The sequence below is a fragment of the Manduca sexta genome, chromosome 26 (assembly GCF_014839805.1).
Source record: "Manduca sexta isolate Smith_Timp_Sample1 chromosome 26, JHU_Msex_v1.0, whole genome shotgun sequence".
Taxonomy (NCBI): domain Eukaryota; kingdom Metazoa; phylum Arthropoda; class Insecta; order Lepidoptera; family Sphingidae; genus Manduca; species Manduca sexta.
In genome coordinates, this window is record NC_051140.1 from 6,558,371 (window position 1) to 6,572,492 (window position 14,122).

Here is a 14,122-nt window from a genome sequence, read left to right on the forward strand (position 1 = left end):
GGGTTTTCTTGAAATAAAGTATTTTTTTTTGTTATTTATACCAATTGCACCAATTTATTCATTAACAAAACTGCATGAACTGTCATAGTACATATTATTATAGTTAACCGCCTCTGACATCTTCCGAAATTAAAAATCCAAAGTGTTTAGAGTAGATATATTATATTTCTAGTATTAAGCTAGATTTGAATACATCAAAGAGGTATATATTGATGTTATATAGAGAGCATTTTTAACAGAAACCAATAAGATTTTCACTTTAAAATAGAAACTCCTCTACATTAAAACCTTAGGTACCTTTTTATAGCATAACATGTTTACATATTTTTCTAAAGTTTTTAGCTGTTTTTAGGACTTTTGTTGATTTATTCGTTGACAAATTAATATATTCTGCAATACTCTAAGAATTACCTCTATTCTTCATGCGTATGGAAATACAATAAATTAACTTAATCCCAATTCAATTTATTGTTATTTATTAAAGCTATATATACAATATTTTATAGCTATTGACAATAATTCAGATTATTTTTTTGAAACAGAATTTACAATTTTAGTAGAGTATATTATTGTATAGGTAAGTTTAATCTAAAATTCGAGATATAACGTAAAAATAAAATTATTTCAATTTCAGGTAGATTAAAACATAAAAAATACATAAGTAAAAATTTCTTGTTTAATATTCACTTTAAATGTTTAGTTACATTTAAGATAAATAGAATAAAGTTAAATATATTTTTTTAGACCATAAGTTTGTTTCAAATGTTTTGGAGATTCGATTAGTTCGGAATCGCCTTCTTTCTTGAGTCAATTCGGTGCACGATGAAAAGATATCTGAAAAAATAATTTTGATCGTATGAGTATTTGCAATGAGTTAAAGCATTAATCGGGATAATCTAGATCAGTCTTCCGCAGACATTTTTGTGTTTAACAGTACAAATAAAAAATAGTTGAATGTGGGTAAAACGTGGTTAAATATCATATTAGTTTACTGGGCACCATCGAATTATTACCCAAAGTTTCTCCGCAAACAAGACGTTTTGGGGTAGGACAAGATTCCTCTCTCCGCAATATGTAAAACCGTAACTTATGTAGCTTTCGTTTTATTTTCGATGAACAATTTTGGGTTTCTTTTTCATTGTTTCTTTTCTATTCACATTACTTTCACTTGAAAAACTTACACTACGTTTAATGAATTTATCGATTATTATAATATTTATTTTACGCTTAGTATAATAGCATAACAATAAGCGACAAAACAAAAGCGAGCACGAGCAGCGCAGTAGTACTCGTATGAAGAACTATGAGCCAGAGAGCATAGCGGGTAGCGGGGGCGGGGAGTCTCCTCAAGGAGTCTCCTTTTCCGCTTCACGCGACCCGCCGCCCGCGCTAAACGAAACCACAGAATAAGATGAACGAAACAAAACGCCTCGCTCGTGCGCTCGCGTGATTTTACATTATAGATAGGATGTCCCAGAAAATAGTGTCAAGCCGAGGTTCAGAGATAGAGCACTCCTTGGGGTATTCGAATCACCCCCATGTACTTACTATGTGCCGCGATTTTTCATAGTTTTCGAGGTATGAATATTTGAAAATTTTCGATTTAAACAATTATATTTTTTTTTTTTTTTTAAAATTGCAGAATTCATACGAGATTTTTTTGTTGCAACAAAATTTTCGTGAGTTGTACTTTATTGCTATAAACGATCAGCTTCGTAACTTTAATGAAAATAATGAAAAAAAAAATGGTGTAAAGTGAAAAACTTACTTTCTATGACTTATGACTTAAATTTTCTAATTCCGATATGTAGCAATCTCATCCAAAGAAATAAGGGTAAGTTTTGAATAATATAAACGCTGTCAAACAACTTGATACAGTAGGCGGGGCTTGAGCGACACGCGGGAGTCAAGTTACCTGTCCCCTTAGAATGTCCCACAAAAACGCGACTCGTAAGTTGATGTCGTTTAATTTCGATGTTCGTGATTGATCGAGAAACCAATCAGTCAGTCAAGTGTTGGACGCTCAATCAATCCTAATAACACGACACGGAGCCTAGTCGTGTTTTTTATCACATTCTACGCAAATAGAACTTCTACTACACATAGATCTATTAATCGTTCAGTCGATACGCCGTTGCCCCGCGTGCGTTCCCCGGTCGATATCTACAAGCGTTGAGAAAGTTGTTTGATATCTTTAATGATTACCACATTCCTTACATTTAGGGATGGGTGTTTACAGCAAGGTATATGACTGACCGCAACAGGAAGTTATACCTCTCACAATTGACTTACAAAGTGCTATAACACCATGCAGCGAAGAAACTGCAGTGTTGGCTTACGGCTTTGTCTCTCGAGTTGACTAGATTGTCTACAGAATTCTACCAGATACCTACTACATAGTCGATATGCGATACTAATCAAATATTCCTTAAGACAATGAGATATAATAATAAATTACTAGAATCTGTCGCAAATGTGTTTCGATAGAATAGTACACTTACATGGAAACTTCTAGTTATTTAATATAAAGTATAATAATATCAGCCATGTATTATAATGTATACTGTCCCGCTGCGGGGCACGGGCCTCCTCTACTATTGAGAGGAATTAGGCCTTAGTCCATCACGCTGACCTAGTGCGGATTGGCAGTCTTCACATACCCTCAAAATTCTTGTAAAAAACTTCTTTGGTTATGGGCAAGCCAAAGCAGCACAAAAAAAAGATCGCGTCTTCGGTTCATATAAAATGTGCGTTAGAAAATAAAATAGGTATCGAATATAACTTTGCCTGTCTCGAAGAGTGGTAGTCGTGCCGCGCGCGCAATACAACGTCACCGAGATAACTTATAATATATTAGGCACTTTAATCTAAAGATGGTTTTGACCCATCGTGACGTCTGAAAGAAATTTCATGTGGTGTAATAACAAATAAACTGTATAAATTATCAATTAATCTCATAAAAAGTAGAAACACTACTATTGCTCTGGTGTCGATGCGCACGATTTGTTTAAAAATTTCATCACATACTGTACCTACTCAATTGACGAGATAATCTAGTTAAAATTCGCTGTTTACCAAAATTATAAAATAAAATGCATTCAAAATAAAACTGAATGTGATTTAGAATATATTCTGTTAATAGCACCGATAAAATTATAGGTATAATTATTTTCAACCAGATGTATTCCAAACAGTTGCCTCGTTCGAGAAAATGTGCAACAACAACAAATACAATTTAATGATTATTCGTATGGGAGCATCCAAAACGAAAATTAGTTTTGGTGTTGTAAATACCTTATAGTTTCTTGAAGTCAGGCGTACATTTCGCGCCACTCGCCAGCTAGTATGAAGTTGTTGTTGTCCACCATAACCTCACAAATTTACCTATTCTTGCCGATAAAAACTTTTCGCACACTTTAAACCATCACAAAAAATCATTTTACTAATTTACTTTGTATTTAAATGTTTAAAATAACAAAAAAAATCTTAATAAACAAATACTTAAAAATGTACCATCGGCTCAATGAAAACAAATAACTGATGTTGCCAGTTCCGAAAAAAAAATATTCTATAAAATTACTGCTCAAAATGTGATAAAACTTTTTGATACATAAAATTATAGTGGAAATACATTACAATAATTATAATAATGCAATTATAATTAAAGTAATACTAAAATCATCAGAAAATCATAATAATTTTAAAGATTAATAATTTAAATAAGGAATATTACGCAGAACAAATGCTACTATAATAAAAGTAAGTTTAACTTGGCAACCTCGAATTTTATACAATATCTATGCAGGCAAAAGCCTGGGTTATTTTTCAGTACTGATTGATATAGAAACCTACTACAGCTATACATATGTGGTAGAATTTTAGCCATATTCTATCCATGAGTGTGAGAGAGAGAGAAATATTGATGCCAAAAGCCTCGTAAAACCCAACGAGAGTGAGAGTGATGAATATATTTTGTGTGCGTGTTTGGTATTATGAACAAAATCCGTGTATACTGATGCGGTGTCGGTGTGGTAGTGTGTGTTAGATGATGTAGTGTGTTTGTAGGTGCGCTCGAGGCGAACCGATGCAGTGCAGCGAGACAGTGCGGAAATGTTTTATATTGTTTTATAAAATTATGATTATTGTTCCATATTCGGTTTTGTGTACTTAGGTAAATAATTTTAAGGCAAGCCAGGCTTTTGGGCTTCTATGAAAGTACCGCCACTGCTTCTCAGTTTCATACGTGTATACCAATGCATACTGGTGAAGGAAAACATAGTGAGGAAACCTCTGCAGGTTTCCCATTGTTACCGTAAAGGCAAGCGGTAATTCACAAACCATACACACATCATTTTACAAAGTCAGTAGTGCGTGCCTTTGAGTTTTGTACCTGCAGACATTCGTCTCGGCAGTCCGTTCCATTCCCAACTAGCCCGTTATTTATTAAAATATCAACATACTCGGATGAATTATTAAAGAGTTTAACTCACATGAATATCAGTAGGCCGGGTATAGTCATGGCGGCTCCGAAGAGATAAATGGCTCCTGGCAATGTATCCATGGTGGCAGTATAAATTTTTGTGTAAATCGGAACATACATTAACGGTGTCAAGTTTTCTATCAAAACTAATAATGATGTCGCCTTGCCTGCAATTATAAAATAATATTTAGTTAGTTGTAATAAATATTATATTAGATTTTATGTTTGATATGAAATGATTTGAAATGAAAAGAAATAGGATTCAGTCGAATATCTAGAAAATGATATCGAATAATGTTTCATCAAATAATGTACTTGGGCAAGCTATGACATCATAAAACATTATAAAGAAATTAGTAAATAATACAGATACAAAAATAATTTAAAGTAATATTATTAAGAGGAAAGACTTGTTTCTGATTAGTGGTTACCATTTTCTTTGAATCATAATTAAGACTACGATATAGTAACAAACATAAATATTGTCCTTACCAAGTTCATACGGGCTCATTAGTTTTGTGAAAATTGATCTCACGCTCAATAAAGCTAACATCGCGCCGCTTAATATATCGACGAGAGAAGCTAAAAAATATTGAATAATGTAATAAAAAAACGATACATCTCAAAAAAGTTTGTTATAAAGGATGCTTGAAGTATCAAAACATTAAAAATTCTCGGGTGTATTATTAACTTTAATTATACTAACAAAATTAAACTAAAGGAATCAATGTCAATTAAATTTTTAAGCAATAGAGGTAACCATTATAACAACTACAATTAATTTAATTTTGGCGTGTTCGACAATCTTATTGAAAGCATCGTCCATTGACAATAAGAGCGAGGTCACATGATGCGGTGACGGTGCGCTGCGGCACCGTAGCGAACCGACTAAATATTACAAGTCACTATATTAAAGTTACGAAAGTTGAAATTTTCCTAAAGGGAATCGGACACAACTTATAAGTACTTATAATAAGTATAAATGCGGTCTGGAAATCGTTCTAATGATCATTAGATTTGTACATAAATTATGTAAGGGAAGCTGGCAGGAATTAGGTTATAAGTATGAGCCCTTCGCCACTGCCCTACTATGGTATACGGCGTGTTGGACTACTGCAGCGAGTGCCATCGGTTCGCAAGCGTATGATGTAAGTATCAGAATTTCGACCTGAGAGACGAGGCGGTGAGCGTTGGCATGGCACCGCGCCGGTCAACGTGCCACCATGACACCCCAGTATTGTTAACTTATCGCATGAGAATAATATTTCTTTCTTAGGTTTATACACGACGCAGTAAAAGCAGCAATAAAACTCTATTCTTACGCTCCATAATCATTCACAGACTGAAGTGACCCTACACACAGTGATTAACGTTGCAGCGCGACGCACCGGTTTGAGATCCTTCCCCGAGCAAATGTCCTTGAATATTTATGCCGAATTACTTAAATTTGCAAATATTTACGAATAATACCTACAATTAATAAATTTTAGATTTTTTTGAAAAAGTTTCACGAATAAATTGAACCTTAATCCTTATTAAATTGTTTATCTAATAGTATACATTACGGTACAGCGCCGAGCCGCACAGTTAACGTACCATATGGCCTCGCTCTCTTATTTAACGAAAAATTAATCTCACCCACACAACATCAACAGCAGTGATAGGCCTTACCTGTATAGAAAATGGCTGAGGTCGGTGCGAAGCAATACACAAACGAAGATAAAATCTTGCTGGTAGTAGCAATTATTCCCAATATAGTGTCGTCCCATTTTAAATATTTGCTGAACAGCAACAAAGATATCATGGAACCTATAATGATATTGAATGTGATAAATTTTTTTTTATCCATGTCATTTAGATTCGATAGATTTTTTATGGATAATTATATAATTTTCTTATATTAAGGAATGCGTCTACACGTTTCTACCATAAGGAAAAATAATTTATACTGGTGGTAATTCTCTCATATGTGAGAGACCGCCTGGGTAGGTACCACGGCAATGTCTATTTCTGTCGAAGCATTGCGTAGTCACTGTTGTGTTCCGGTTTGAAGAACATTGTAGCCAGTGTAACTACTGGACCAAGATATTGGATGATATAAGTACTTCAAGATGTTGGATGGGGTTTCTACAGTTTATGGGCGGTAGTATCGCCTACCATCAGGCGAACGGCAAGCTTTGCTCGTTATTCAGTGCAATAAAAAATAAAAAGAATTAGCACCCACTATTTTATTTTTAGATAAATCTTTAAATCGTGAATTACCTTCATAGTCACCGATGCTTCTAGTTAAGATGTATAAGAGAGATTTAAAAAATTAGGTAACATTGTGTTGATTCAGACCACAGACAATGATTCACTGAATGATTTATTGTCAAAGGAAGTTACAGTTAAAATACTTGTTACGGGATAATTAAGGTACTCGGCTCCTTTTGTGCGAGGTGGAAAGGATAAAACACAGTAGGAGACAACTAAATAAATGAAGTTGTCGTACACAAAGGTAGAATATGACAGGGGAAAAAGGCTAAGGATTCAATTAACATAACAATGTTTTCAAACATGTTAATAATGTTACCGTTCATATTGCATTGACTCGAGTACCTTTGTCAAACATAATATTAACCCGGCAAGAGTGTGGCGGGGTATGTTATACCCCACATGCTAATTATTGGCGTATACTTTTTGTGCGTGACCTTCAAACTTATAGTCACGTTGAGTAGCTGGAGTTCAAGATTGCGGGAGATAATCGTGGCGTGATCGTAGTGTCGCGGCACGTCCTTATTATACCAAAAAATAAATAATAAATATACTTAATACTTTTCAGAAGCAAGTTTTATAGCAAATTTTGTTTAGGGGTAGGTCATACCCTGCCACATTCTGCTGTTACATTTTCTCACCACACTCGCCGGGTTAAACTGTTTTTAATATCATTCGTCTAAATAATAAAAACAGGGATTTTTTTAAATGCATATTGTTATGACGACATTGATGTGATTGCATGGGAATCCCAATTTAAAAACAAGACATTGTAGATGAGCATCATTATTTGAAGTTTAAGCGTTCTTACATTGGATTTTGATGGTGAATCAGACAAAAAATACATTTACCCCTGGTGGGACTCGAACCCACAATCCCCGGCTTAGGAGGCCGATGCCTTATCCATTAGGCCACAGGGGCTTATAGACTTTCACTAAAACTGAGCAAATCTTTATTCCGTAAATATTATAATCAGTCTTACTTATAAAAATATCGCAAGCCTATGCTAAGTTAAAACACAAATTTACTCGATCAACTGTAAGTCAAAACCCGCCATCTTGACTCTTAATAAGGTTTAAACTAGGAAACCGGTGAGGTTTTTGACAGCTATTTAAGCAATTCTCCACCTCTTAACGCTAAAAAAAGTTTATGAGTAAGACTGTATAATGGTATTTGATAAGTGGCTGCCCATAGGTGATAATTTTCAGGGCCTGTTTTGAAACTTCTCAGTAAATGCTTCATATACATATGTATGAACCAACCAAATACAAAAGCCACACTTTAATGTATGCTCCCAAATAAATGCTAATAAAGTAAGTACTATCTACATTAGCTGTTTAATACGATAACTGACAAATAAAATGTACTTGAAACTTGTGAAACAGTCCTCATTTTCCAAAACATAATTATAAATAGGATTGAAAAAAGCAACTGTGATCGTTAGTTACTATTAAAAACAGCGGATAGTCAGTTCAAAGTAACAATTTATCGGTCAAATGCATAAAATGAAATAAAAGAGGGCAATTCATGTAACTTTATGAAGGTTATTAAGCAAACGATAAATTATAGAAATTATATCTTACCTATTAAACTTACGAGGAAGTGGTAGGTCTGGTAGAAACTGAACTGTACATCATTCCAGTTGAAACGATATCTCGTCAACATATATACAGTTGCAGTTTCTCCTGAAATATAATGTTGATGTAGAATTTGGTATTCTTTTTAAATTTTCATTTTAGGTTATTTTTTTGAGTTTCTGACGAGTATTAAACCAAACAATTTCAAACTTTGGTATTTTTATAAGGTTTCCATTTTATAATGATTTCTTATGTTTACGCGAATGTTAGACATTGAAATTAAACTAATTTTCGGATTCTATCGCGGTAATTAGTGTTTTATTTTCTCCCGACGTTTCGAAGACTTTGCAGCCTTCATGGTCACGGGGGGACTGAGGTGTTGTTCATCCGCAAAGTCAAAGTTACAATATCTACCTACATTTTACAATTATACAACTTTTTTAAAATTTTAAAATTTTAGCTGTTGGTGGTCCGATCTACGCAGAATGAGCTCACAGTGTCTTGAAGTCTGGCAGCCGGTCTTTTGGGTTCCGATTTAATTAAATGTAGAACTGGATCCCAGGCTTGTGCAAGCTTCCAACCATCTTCCCTATTGAAATTAGGATGTTTTTTAATTTCAATAGCCTCGCGAATCATCCTATGCAGGAATCGGTGTTCTTTAGCGAGGATTTGTGGCTTGTCTAGTCGCAGATAATGATTGGCGCCTCCCTCAGAGTGTTCAGCGACTGCAGACTTCGTCGAGCGTCGGTGTTTCACGTCAGCTATATGTTCTTTTACGCGGGTCCCTATATTTCTTTTTGTTTGCCCGATATAAGAGAGGCCACAGTTGCAATCTATTTTGTATACTCCCGGTTCTTGTAAAGGTATGTGACACTTGACAGGTGGTAAAAATTGACTAATCTTCTTAGGCGGCTTAAAATAAGTTTTTATGGAAGCACGCTTCAGGATGTAGCCAATCTTGTCGGTGACTCCTCTTACATATGGTAATACAACCGGAACACGTTCAACTGTGGCTGGTTTCACTCGGTTTCTGTGACGGCGGCGTGGAATTTGGAGCTTGTTGTCTCGCAGTACTTGCTTGACATGTTGTAGCTCAGCAGCCAGGTGTTTCTCGTCACAGATTCCTTGTGCTCTCTGAAACAAAGATTTGCCCACGGTAGCTAACTGTTTTGGGTGGTGATGAGATTCACCGTTCAGATATTTATCAGTATGGGTCTGTTTCCGATACACAGTATGACTTAAGGTAATCCTAATCAGACCTTAAGTAGTACTGCGAGACAACAAGCTCCAAATTCCACGCCGCCGTCACAGAAACCGAGTGAAACCAGCCACAGTTGAACGTGTTCCGGTTGTATTACCATATGTAAGAGGAGTCACCGACAAGATTGGCTACATCCTGAAGCGTGCTTCCATAAAAACTTATTTTAAGCCGCCTAAGAAGATTAGTCAATTTTTTACCACCTGTCAAGTGTCACATACCTTTACAAGAACCGGGAGTATACAAAATAGATTGCAACTGTGGCCTCTCTTATATCGGGCAAACAAAAAGAAATATAGGGACCCGCGTAAAAGAACATATAGCTGACGTGAAACACCGACGCTCGACGAAGTCTGCAGTCGCTGAACACTCTGAGGGAGGCGCCAATCATTATCTGCGACTAGACAAGCCACAAATCCTCGCTAAAGAACACCGATTCCTGCCTAGGATGATTCGCGAGGCTATTGAAATTAAAAACATCCTAATTTCAATAGGGAAGATGGTTGGAAGCTTGCACAAGCCTGGGATCCAGTTCTACATTTAATTAAATCGGAACCCAAAAGACCGGCTGCCAGACTTCAAGACACTGTGAGCTCATTCTGCGTAGATCGGACCACCAACAGCTAAAATTTTAAAATTTTAAAAAGTTGTATAATTGTAAAATGTAGGTAGATATTGTAACTTTGACTTTGCGGATGAACAACACCTCAGTCCCCCCCGTGACCATGAAGGCTGCAAAGTCTTCGAAACGTCGGGAGAAAATAAAACACTAATTACCGCGATAGAATCCGAAAATTAGTTTAATTTCAAGGTTTCCATTTTTTTTTATATGAGCATGGCGAAGTGACGGATCATAATGGCGGATATAGCATATATCCTACCACTATTTAGGTGGCAGAAAACAATATAATACAAAAATATGTGAATGATACACATTGTATTGGTAAGTTTGACATATTTTTATGAGTCTTTTATTTATCAAACGAAACGTTTTCGTCCAAAAATATTTTTACGATAAATTAAACATGTTCACTATAATATCATACTTGAGAGTTCGGTTAACATTAAGGTCATATGCGGTGATAAAATTGAGCCAAATTATAGCAAAAAAATTTGGTAAAAACCTTTACGAATTTTTATTCGTTACAATTAATTTGACTCACCAAAGAAAGGTCCGTACAGGACATTGACAGAAAGAAGTATTATAATAATTTTTATTCTTCTGTTGTTTTCTGTCTTTTTCCAGATTATAGTTAAAGTCTCCCTTATAATCGCTAGGTTGAAGAAAGTCCTTAGGAAATGCATCACCCCTTTCCCGTCGTGCTGGTGGGACAAACGAAAAATAAAATGTATTCTATGTTTTATATCCGAGTTTGAAATTGTACGTGCATATAGCGTGTTAGTTACGTGTTTGGAATTAGCTCTTTAGTTTCCTTATAAAACAATAATTTGCGCTACTTCTAATATAATAAGTATTCAAATGACTTACCATTTTTTGATCCGTTGTCCTGGCACGATCAGATATTAAAAATATCATATAAATAAAGTTTATAATATGCAGAATTAGTGACGATATGAATATAGTGTAATATCCAAAACGATTTAAAACAATACCCGACAAGGATAAGCCCAATGGCATTCCGGCAAATGTGCACAAGCTGACAAAACCGATTCTATACGTTCTGTTTTCTTCTGTCGTTATATCACATATGTAGTTCATCAGTGCCAAGAACATCACACTGGCGCCTCCGACAATACTAACAGTGAACACGTCGAAAAATATGTAAAGTTCCAGACGGATTTGATAGAAAAATATCACGTTAATGATGTTGTTTAACGAATGTGCTATTTCACCACAAAGACAAGTCAGCATTATCACTTTCCTTCTGCCGGTCGCGTCACTCCACCCTCCAACAAAAATGATTATTACACACGGAAATACGGTTTGTAGAACGCTCCTCCATGCCACTTGACTCGAATATAGCTCCTGCACCATTCTCTCGTAAACAGAAAAATCTTCTGTCTGATTTTGTGTTCTGAGTGCTTCGCAGATCTCGTCGCCCAATTCTAAATTCACTCGGCATGCTTTTTGTAAACCTAAGGATTGCGTAGCGACACTTTGTAGGACACTCGAGAATATTATTAAAAATGCACAAGGTTCTATTGTTACATGGCTTATAACATGCTTGATACGTTGAGAAAATGACATCTTCTTTTTTTCAGTCGTCGTACTTTCGTCAATTTCCATGGTTAAAAAAAATACAGTCTCTATTGGAGATGATCAATTGTATTGTTAAGAGGAATTGTTGTTTTATATAGATCTTCTAGAGATAAAAACTATACGTAGAGATAAATGTGATATAACATGTGGATTGATAGTGGGTGAAGAACATTGCATAGGTTTCCTTATGAGTCATGTCTGTATTATCATTTATCTTATGTTATATCATAATGTACCAATTCATTTATGTGTCAGACATACAGGTTATGTGTTTCAACGCGTTGTTAACCTTAATACTTCAGTTAAGGAATATTAGAATTGAACCAACTGAGTTTGGTTATTGCTGCTATTCTTTTTGTCCCTCTATAAGTCTTTTCTTGGGATGTTATTTATTTTTAAACCGACTTCAAAGAATTTATTTGTTAAAAATAGTTTTATGACTGTTTAGCGATAATTTTGTACCTCATTGTCCTATTTAAATAATTATTTTTGAGTGTCATTTTTATTGGGCTTGGTATAATTTCAGCATACAAGCATATTAAACATATTGGTGTTTGACCTTGAACTAAGAAGATGCAACGGGAAAATCATCAAAATGAACCGGCATTGGCACCGATTTCAAAAAAATATTTAATGTGCATATAAATATAAGAACATGAATTGGAAATATTATTCAGTTTGTGTGTAAAATTTAATAAATTTTTGGATATAGAGGTTTTGGATTCATACATGTCTTCTCACAGTTTGAAATAGGTTTCCTGTACAACTGAGAGGACATATGGATGTCGACCTACTTCGAATTGAAAGATTTCACATACCCACCAAATCTTATAGAAACTTCTCTAGTATAAAGATTTCCTCAGGGTGTTTGCTTTCACCGTTAAGGCGTGCGGTAATTGACAATTAACATTCGTAACTTCGAAAAGTCAGAGGTATGTGCCTTGGGTTTAGTAACTATGGCCCTTTGTGTCGGCAGACTGTTCTATTTCCAACTAGGCTATTGCGTTTGTTGGAAAATGTATTGTTGATGACTAATTTGAATTTATCGTTGAATGACACACTTGTAATCTTGTTAGATTACTGGGGTTTCTCCAAAATTATGTATTATACAACATGTAAATAAAGTTACTGCCCATATTAGTGAATAAGTGTCTGATATCAAAACAATTATTTATTTATTTTTTTTAGGCGCACGGCAAAGTGACCCCATAGCAACTCATGGTAAGTGGAGTGGGGACTAATGGAATGTTGACTGTTGAGAGATGATTACCCCTCGGTAGTCGATACAATTATGTCAGCCTGTTGGAACCGGATATATACAGGCTGATCCCGGAATGCGACAAACTTACTTTGACGACTATGGCTGGTTTTACCTTGTATACGGTGGTCATTATCTGAGCGGATATAAAATATATACCTTCTATATTTTACTTAAGTATTGATATCATCACACCCATTGGCACTCGCCGATAAAACCGGCTACTCGAATATAACAATTGTGATACTCAAATGTCATATTTTATCAAAATATAGATATAGATTTCGTTGTTTCTTGAAAGTTGTGGGTTTTTTGATAATTATGAATCACTATTGTGTCGCCGCGTGTTATCCTTTGATTTTTTTTACCTTAAATATTCAAGAACATTTTTGCGTGATACGCTATTTAGATCACTTTAGAAGTTTGTTTATTGATGATATTTATTAATGAGCAATTACATTAATTTTAATTACAATAGTTTTAGTCGAAAACCTTCAGAGCAAAATACATTTGACCAACAAATTTTGCTAGTTTTAATTTATTTTTCTAAGAGCAAAGGTCAAAATTACAAAATCACTACACATTCTAGTCCTTAAAAGGAGTGCCTGATAAACAAAACAAAACCCACACCACGTCTTTACCTCCTAACAGGTAGGTAGAGGTGTAACTAGGAAACTCATTTTTCGCCAAGTGTGTTTCGTCGCATAATGTGATGGATATGTATGATAGAGGTCGTGCCTGTTTTCATATCGGGCTCAAATCCCAGACTTCGGGCTGATACTGAGGAGAAAAAACCCAATATCACTTTGTCCGAGTCGGGATTTGAATCTGGGAGCAGCGGTCGTATCGCGCTCGCAACACTACCCACTGAGACAGTTAGTGTCGAATAGCAAAGTTAATACAGTGGCCAACTTAAACTATCAATAATTCTAGTTTCTGAATTTTTCGTAAAAAAAATCGTCTTAGATTTGTGACATGGGCGGTGAGTAGATAAAAAACAATATTGATATAAAAATATAAACGGAAATGATTCATTGCTATCGGAAAATCATAATTCAGCGAAATAAAAGATATG

General features: G+C 35.1%; 1 protein-coding gene and 1 non-coding gene across 2 annotated transcripts; both read right to left on the minus strand.

Moving 5' to 3' along the window:
* Positions 1–502: 502 nt before the first annotated feature.
* Positions 503–11,837, minus strand: LOC115452097 (solute carrier family 46 member 3). The gene is made up of 7 exons (XM_037442973.1): positions 11,058–11,837; positions 10,732–10,891; positions 8,317–8,418; positions 6,152–6,289; positions 4,973–5,062; positions 4,491–4,647; positions 503–834 (listed from the first exon to the last, which is right to left on the minus strand). The coding sequence occupies exons 1-7, from the start codon at positions 11,814–11,816 to the stop codon at positions 780–782; spliced, it is 1,461 nt and encodes a 486-aa protein (XP_037298870.1). The 5' UTR covers positions 11,817–11,837; the 3' UTR covers positions 503–779.
* On the minus strand, positions 7,582–7,654 carry Trnar-ccu. Its single transcript has one exon. It is a non-coding gene; the product is annotated as a tRNA-Arg (tRNA).
* Positions 11,838–14,122: the final 2,285 nt, after the last annotated feature.

Excerpts from the sequence above, each read along its gene's own strand:
- LOC115452097 (XM_037442973.1), bottom strand. The coding sequence starts at position 11,816 with ATGGAAATTGACGAAAGTACGACGACTGAAAAAAAGAAGATGTCATTT. Across the intron at positions 6,290-8,316 it reads CTTCCTCGTAAGTTTAATAG|GTTCCATGATATCTTTGTTG; the intron begins GTAAGATATAAT and ends ATATCATTATAG. Across the intron at positions 835-4,490 it reads CCCGGCCTACTGATATTCAT|ATATCTTTTCATCGTGCACC; the intron begins GTGAGTTAAACT and ends TTATTTTTTCAG.